Source organism: Mastigoproctus giganteus, chromosome 14 (genome assembly GCF_048544385.1).
Source record: "Mastigoproctus giganteus isolate SK-2022 chromosome 14, ASM4854438v1, whole genome shotgun sequence".
NCBI lineage: Eukaryota > Metazoa > Arthropoda > Arachnida > Uropygi > Thelyphonidae > Mastigoproctus > Mastigoproctus giganteus.
In genome coordinates this window covers 103,740,402-103,749,344 of record NC_143588.1, presented here as the reverse complement: position 1 = coordinate 103,749,344, position 8,943 = coordinate 103,740,402, and the positions used below count along the sequence as shown (strand labels likewise).

Genomic DNA, 8,943 nt, shown 5'->3' with positions numbered 1-8,943 from the left:
CATGTCGGCCAGTTCAACGTTTGAATACTCGTCCTTCCTACTGCCTCGGGAACCGGTTCGCAAATGCTGACTTCCAGCGGGATCGCTGTTCACGCGCCCTCCCGTTCAATGTCCTCTACCCTGTGACGAAGGCATTTCGGACCCTGCAATGCTATGTGATTCCGATTCGTCTTTGTGCCCCCTACACCTCCTGCAAGTTTGTCGCACTGGTAGTGAATCACCCTGTATAAACATTTATGATAAAAGTTATAAATTCCTTTAACCGAACTTGCAGTTTACAGTATAAAGCGAAAAATTGTTTATAAATAAAGCAGAATAGAAATGGTTGGTTTAGCGAAACCTAGATAGGGGGCGCCACGGAAAGAGTACTTTTTTTTTTTCTACAATGTACTTAGAAAGAAAAGTGTTTAATATTCGTTACCTGTAATATTTTTGGCTCGTTTAATTTTACTTCATTTCTTTTTTCTAATTCGCTATGATTCAAGATTCGTTTATATTTCCATCTGGTAAGTTTGCTAGCTCGTTTCTGTTCTTCATAACGTTTAATTAAATTATAATGATCAATCGAAACACCACTGTATGTTATTAAATAGTGTGATTGTTTACTGTCAAGTGTTAGCTGAAGTCTTTGTAAGTGAAAGCTGTCGTTAGTATTAATTGAATTCTAAACTTTCTAACAAGAAATTTCGACACCAGAATTCTATTTAAGAACTCTCACTTCGATCTTACGAACGTTTTTTTTTTTTTTTTTTTTTGTTTCTTTATTTGATAACCACAGCAACCCCACATGATGCTACTTATGTTATTTACATTCTAATGTATACACACTAATAATGTTATATACACACTTGATTATTTAAAAAAAAAATTGACGAGAGTTATGTTTGATACAATTTTACATTTCGAAAATCTACATATCGACATAATAATCTATATTATTATGTCGTGAACATTATGTTCACTGAAGGGAGGAGGTGGAAGGTGAGGAACGGAAAACAAGAACAGTTTTGTGTGTGTAATTTTTTAGATAATTTTATAGAAACAGAAATAGCATAATTAAAAATCATTATAAAGTAGTCACTTTGGGGAGAGCATATAAACTAAATTCAATTTACATGAGATTGATTTCTATTGAGGTGGGTCAGTTGCCTCATTCATGGAATTTGATTCTGGCCAGCCCATGGAGGCTGATTGCTCTGTGACCCATGTTCTTGATCCTGCTCTTATACATAGTATGGAATGATAGTGATCAAATCCACTGTACTACCAATGAGTGGACATGGGGGAACTCCACCCTCCCAGTGCCATCAGACAACTAACACACTGCTACTACCAATGAGGAACTTGAGAAAAGATGCAGAAAAACTTGGTAATCTGTTTTTTAGTTATCCAGAACAGTGGTTTGTGAGATGGACATTATTATACTTTTTTGTAGATTATGAAATATTCTTGAGAGATCACAAAACAAATGGGGGAGGAAGGGAGGGGTTTGTTTCACCAAAAGTGTAAATAAAATTCCTATGAAAGAAAAAAGAATGTCGATGTTTATATGAACAAATAGTTATTTCCTCTGCATATAAGTAAAATCCCAAGGGTCATTGGGTGAATGAATCATTTTGTTGTGCTGAAATTTCATTGTATTTATTGCTGAAGCTTATTTCAAAGGAAAAATCATAATTTGTTTAAGTAAATTGTGCTGCACTTTTCTAATATATAGAAAAAAAAATAGCAGTTTCCACTTTATTTACTCAATATTGACTTCAGAAACAATAAACAAACAAAATGGTGAAACTTTCTGCATATGTAAATATATTTGTTCACAGATTATTTTTTTAAAGCATATTGTATTATAACAAATATAATATCATATGAATTTTAATAATCCATACATTTAGAAATAATGTACTATAAATGTAACTTATAACTTTGCATTTATTAATACACCAATTTTTATTTTTATTAAAAAAAAATTAGATTCCTGTTTTGTTTTTGTTTTGATAAACAAGTAAATAATTTTCTTCATTTATGAGTATTTTTTTCTGAATATTTTTTCAATCCTAGAAAAAGAGAAATAGTTTGTAATTTTGCAAATTTTTGTTCTCATAGACTCCATCACTTTTATTAAAAAATATGATATAAAAATATGATATAAAAAATATCAAAAAATGTCTATGATATAAAAAAATATCATAGACTGACTCCATCACTTTTATTAAAAACAAATTTCTGATGTACGAAATTTGTTTCTCTCATCATTTATCATCTTTAAACAACTTGTGCCACTGATCAGTTCACTTCCTAATAATCCTGCTAGATATTCTCATCCATTTATATAACCAAATGTTTATTTAGGCAGTAGTATTTTCAACTACAGAGTTATCTCTATTCTCAAATGCACCAGTCCAGTGGTTTCATTTAGACACACCACAGTCTGTTCTTCTCTAGTTTAAGTTAACATTAGCATTGGCACATGATGCAAGAAAGCAAGCTTATACAGCATCAGCCAAAAAAAAAAAAAAAAAAAAAAAAAACAAAAACCCCTTCCCATTTCACTGAACCATTCATTCCAAATTTTTGTCCAGTTCTGCCTTGAATTTATTTAAGCTATCAACTTCCACAACAACAGATGGAAGTTTGTTCCAGCAATCAGCTACCCGCTGGCTAAAGGCAAACTTCCGCACATCTATTCTACAACTGTCTTTCCTCAGTTTGAATCTATGCTCCGTCAGGTTTATAATCTGAGCAAGAGGAAGAATCCCATCAACATTGAGCCTGCTCAATCTGTTCAAGGCCTTATACACCTCAATCAGATCGCCTCGCAGGTGCTTAGTTTCCAGAAGCTGCAGTTTGCATCTTCTTGCACTTCTCTGTACTTGTTCTAGCAACTCTACATCCTTCCTAAAATAAGGCTTCCAGACCTGTATACAGTACTCAAGGTGTGTCCTGACCATTGCCTTATACAAGTGGATGATCACCTCCTTATCCTTGCTTGCAAAATTCCTGTATATTATTGATAAGACCCCAGGACCTACTCTTGCATCCTGTCTGCACTTCTCAGGAAACTTCATATCTGAATCCACAATTACCCCAAGTCTCTTTCATTCTCCACTACACTGAGTGTAACACCATTCAGTTGGTACATTTCTCTGTGGTTACTGCTATCCATATGCAGTACTTTGCATTTGTCAATGTTAAACTTCAGTTGCCATTTCTCAGCCCATCTATCCAACTTTTCCAGATCCTCTTGCAGCAGCATACTGTCATTATTTTTATTAACAACCATGCAACCTTTGTATCATCAGTATATAAATAAACAAAACAATGGGCCCAACACCGAACCCTGAGGGACACCACTAATATCATTAGTCCACGAAGAGCAGTATCCATTGATTACCACTCTCTGTCTTCTCCCACTCAACCATCCTTTTTTATCCATTGTAGCAACTTGCTGTTATTGCCATACTGCTCCAATTTGTATAGTAGTCTTCCATGTGCAACAGTATCAAAAGCTTTCCTCAAATCCAAGTATATGATATCAAAATTTTTTGCATCCAGTTACTTTGTGTCCACATCACAGTATCCAATCAAATTGGTCAGACAAGACTTCCCCTTGACAAACCTATGCTGTGTCTGAATTATTATTGCTGTCTTGTCTAGATGATCTGGCAATGTTTCTTTAACTAGTGACTCCATTATTTTTTCCCTGGAACAGAAGTCAAACTAACAGGTTTCTAATTAATTTAAGTTTAGTTTATTGGACAAAATCTTTCTAAAAGATTTTGCTTAGTCACATGAAAGCATCATCTCCACTGTTGTTTCTTGGATATGGTTTTAGCATTTAACACTATGGGAATTAAATCTTTGCTGCACTAGCTTAAATCCTGTTTCATTTTAATTTAAATTAAACTAAACTTAATTTAAGTTTAGTTTATTGGACAAAATCTTTCTAAAAGATTTCGCTTAGTCACATGAAAGCATCATCTCCACTGTTGTTTCTTGGATACGGTTTTAGCATTTAACACTATGGGAATTAAATCTTTGCTGCACTAGCTTAAATCCTGTTTCATTTTTCTTTTGCTTTTAAAATTTCCATTCTGTTCCCTTTGTCTCTGAAAATTGTCAATTTAGTTTCTGCACTGACATTTTCCTAGCAGTTTTTCAGTTACTTCCATCACTGATAATTTTCATTCTTATTGCTCTACTACAGTGTCACACAAACTGTGGTCATTGTATCTCCTCCAGCCCTACCTGGGGAAGTCTACAAGATAGACTTTCTGGTCATTATATTCACCATGAATGAGTAATTCACCAAAAGAGAATCAAGCTCACCCATCACTCTAAAATTTTGAAAGATAAGTTGTTAGAGACCTTTTTTCTCCAGCATTTGTTGTTGCCAAGATATAAGCGACTATATATGGAGTAGATTGCAAACAGGCAGATAGATTTTTTAATTTTATTCTTTATGGCTGCTACCAATTGCAGTCAACAGCATCAATGTATGCAGTAGTGTTACGTACACTGTAATGAGTACTTGGGTACAAGTACTCATTACAGGGCGCCTCTGTAACCAGTTTGGCAGGAGCAGCAGTGCATAGCCCACACTTATTGATTAGACCGGGATTCGAGCCCGTGTCCACCAAATACGGTGGATGTGGACAGGTCGGAGTGACTACCGTATATCCCCGGAGCCATATATGGCCTTAGTTGCTAATGCTCCTAAAAACCAAATAACAAACAAACAAACAAACTCATTACAGTATGTGAATTACTTGTGTTGTTTATAACCCAAAGTAGTATATCCTTGTAAAGGGGAGGAACGGACAGTGAAAATATTAAAATTGCACTAAAAGGAAAAAATCTGTGCTATTTTCTATGGAAAATGATTTCTAAGATGTTGTTTTTCCCCTATGCAATAATTTCCAATATCTTATTCAAGGGATACTTGATAGATAAGAAGGTTTTTTTTTTTTTTTCATATATCCATATGTATGACAACTCAGCCTATGGTGGCCATTATGGCTGAATTGTTCTTTATTTCCTATTTATGCACCATACTGTTAATTGGATGTCCTGTAAACATGTCTCATTTGGAAACATGAGACCATTAGAAAAAATTGGCAATATTGAAATTTTATATTTTAATTATATTTTTGCATTGCTGTTTAATATTTTTATTTTAAAGTACAGTATTTTAAAAAATACAGTAACGTGTATTTGCCATTTAAAATATTTAACCCATTTAATCTGCTCATGGCAAGATTGGAAAACTAAAAGTAAAAAATGTTATTATGAACTTTGCTGGTAATTCAGTATTAAAGTTAACTTCCTACATCTACATTATGTTAACATTGCACTGTACAAAATAAGCATTATATTTCCATTTTTGTTAAAATCCAGGAATAAATAAGTAAGCTGTGTTATGAAAAAATTGACAGTATACCATAAATGTTTAATTTATTAAGTCACAGAGCCTGAAATATACGTATTTCATTTCTTTGTTGATTACAAAACATGCTGCTGCAAATTATGAAGCATGCAGTGTTGGGAAGTATGCACAGTCAAGTTAAAACAATTACTTTATATACTCTAATGCATTAAGGGCTTATGCCTCAAGCTGCGAAAGAGTTAGTGGGCTGTGTATAAATGATGCAAGTGCACTAAGATATACATAGCCTTACTTTTATATATTATTAAATAATTAATTTGTAACAAGATAATTATTTTTTACGTTTTATAATAAACAACAACAACAGTAACTATAGTATCTTTGTTTTCCAAATCAACTGGTAATTGAACAGTTCATAAAGGGTATTGTTAAATAATGCCCACTGTGTGATTGACCTGAATCTATAGCTTCAAAAGCAATTTATAGGCAGGGGACTAGTTACATAGCAAGCTGTGGCATAGATACTTGTGAAGTGTCATGAACAGACACTTGAATTGATTCTAAGAGTCCAGAACTGTAGAAAGGCTATAAAGTTGATGAAGACGATACAAAGAGATAGAGGAAGAACTGTTTCCTGCCGGTAATATAATGTCCAGAATATCTAAAAAAGTCAAATTGCAATATTCAGAAATCAGTAAAAGTAATGAATAACGAATTACAGGCTAGAAATTCAATATTTTTTTCATTTGTATATTTATTATTTATTATTAATGCTCTTTTTATTTTTCTGCATCAGCTTTATTTAATTCCTTATTTCTGTTTACATGCTTTTATTTTTTATTTTTTTCAGTGCCTGTAACAGGGAGGATAAATAATTCCAAACTCCAACTAAGGAAAACAAAAACAGAAGACAAGAATAGCACCTGTCTTGAAATTTAAACATGTACTTTTGAATATGTTGCAGTTTCAGTACAAATCATCACTACATAAAATTGCTTACTGATGAAGCTACTTAGGCAAATGTTCAATATTAAAACTTAAATGCTTTGAATATGTTAGAAACACAAGAAAATTATACATTACAAGATCAAAATATAAATTCTGCAGAGGAATATCCAGTAACTGAATGTACTGAGACAAAGAAAAATGACATTTGTAAACAAAAACGTTTCAAGTGTGAAACATGTGGAAAGATACTTTCATCGAAAGATAGCCTCAGACAACACCTTGTAATACATACACAGGTAAAACCCTTCTCCTGTAAAACATGTGGCAGAGCATTTTATCAGGCAGGTAATCTGAAAGCACATTTATTAATTCATACTCAGGAGAAGCCCTTCTCTTGTGAAATATGTGGGAAGACATTTGCACACTCACGTAATTTAAAAGTACATTCATTTGTTCACACCCACAACAAACCTTTTCCCTGTGAAATATGTGGAAAATCATTTTCACAATCAAGTAATCTGAAATCACATCTCTTAGTTCATACTCGGGAAAAGCCCTTTTGTTGTGAATTATGTGGCAAAACATTTTCAACATCAAGGTGGCTAAAAGCACACTTATTAATTCATACTCGAGGGAAGCCCTTTTCTTGTGAAAAATGTGGCAAAACATTTTCACAAGCAAATCATCTAAAACAACATTCAATGGTGCATATCAAGAAAAATTCCTTTTATTGTGAAAAATGTGGCAAGGCATTTTCCACATCAGGCAACCTGAAAGCCCACTTATTACTTCATACTGGGAAAAAATTATTCTGTTGTGAAGTGTGTGGCAGATCATTTTCACAGAATTATCATCTAAAAAGACATTTATTAGATCATACCCAAGAGAAATCTTTCTGTTGTGAAAAGTGTGGCAAAGTATTTTCAAATTCTAGCAATCTGAATGCCCATTTAACGATTCACAACCAGGTGAAATCCTTCATTTGTGAAGAATGTGGCAAGGCATTTTCAAAATCTAGTCATTTAAAGAGGCATTTATTTGTTCACACCCAGGAGAAACCTTTCCCTTGCGAAATTTGTAATAAGGCTTTTTCACAGCCAAGTGATCTGAAAAGACACTTATTAGTTCATACGAAGGAGAAACCATTCCGTTGTGAAATATGTGGCAAAGTATTTTCAGATTCTTCTCATCTAAAATTGCATTCGTCAGTTCATGGCAATCGAGAGAAATCCTTCTGTTGTGAACAGTGTGGCAAGGCATTTTCAACACCGAGCAATCTGAAAGTGCATTCATCGGTTCACACTCAGGAGAAACAGTTCTTTTGTGAAAAATGTGGCCGTGCATTTTCAAAATCATATCATCTAAAGAGGCATTTATTAATTCATACCCAGGAGAAACCCTTCTTTTGCGAAGCATGTGGCAAAGCTTTCTCACGGTCGTGTGATCTAAAAAAACATCTATTAGTTCATACTAAGGAGAAACCTTTCTGTTGTGAAATATGTGGCAAAGCATTTTCGCAGTCTTCTCATGTAAAATTGCATTTATCAGTTCACAATCAAGAGAAATCAGTCTTTTGTGAAATGTGTGGCAAGGCGTTTTCAACGACAAGGCATCTGAAAATACATTTGTTAGTTCACACTCAGGAAAAACGTTTCTCTTGTGAAATATGTCAGAGGGCATTTTCAAGATCATGTCATCTAAAGAGGCATTTATTAATTCATACTCGAGAGAAGCCCTTCTCTTGTGAAACATGTGGTAAATCATTTTCACGCCCATATAATCTAAAAATACATTTATTACTTCATTCTGAAGAGAATAGTTCTGTTGGGAATTAGATTGCAAGGCTTTTCATAAGCTAGTCATCTTAAGTGGCATTTATCGTCCCCAGGAAAACTGTTTTCTGTTTGATGTATCTTTCAATAAATTTTCAGTATTTAGAATGCACATCTTACTGCCTTCTCCCAGTAAAATATTTATCTCTTCACTGCAATTTGATTCTTAAAATGTATATTTATGGACTTTGGATAAAATATTTACTTGATATGAGTTGGACTTTTTTTGTGTATGAAGTACTGTAAGAAGTTTCAGTTTTTTTGTACTGGGCATGTTTTCTGTTATTTTCTTTAAGGTTTTAAAAATACGTGTAAAAAATTTTTTTTCCTGAAATGCTCTTCAAAATATATAAAAAGAACAAATAAAGGTAATGCAGTGAAACATTCAACCAGATGACTAATGGACTGAGAGGTGTTCACTATTTAGAAGGTATTTGGTGAACTGAAAATCATTAGTGATCAACTATTCCTATTAAATTTCGTTTATGAAATAATATAACTTATAGTAGTATAATGTAGTTGTACAAAATATATATACACTTCTGCTATTCTATAAAAAGTTATATGAAACTTGTACTGTAATTATGAATGGAATGAATAGTCATTGAGCTCATAGTTTTAAAGAGGGATTAGACAGATATTTAAAACTACATGAAGTATAGTAGACATGTTTTTTTATTTTATTTTTATTAATTTTATTTTATTAATTTTTTTATGGCAGAAAATTCACAAGTTTTGCTTTCTTGCATTGTTCTGCCATTTTTAATACTAATACTA

The 8,943-nt window shown here is 33.0% G+C and overlaps 1 protein-coding gene across 1 annotated transcript; it reads left to right on the top strand.

The window, feature by feature from the left end:
* Positions 1-421: 421 nt before the first annotated feature.
* LOC150075468 (uncharacterized) lies at positions 422-8,169 on the top strand. The gene is made up of 2 exons (XM_090388497.1): positions 422-506; positions 6,237-8,169. Exon 2 carries the CDS (start codon positions 6,439-6,441, stop codon positions 8,167-8,169), a length of 1,731 nt encoding a protein of 576 aa, XP_090244623.1. The 5' UTR covers positions 422-506; positions 6,237-6,438.
* The last annotated feature ends 774 nt before the right edge of the window (positions 8,170-8,943 follow it).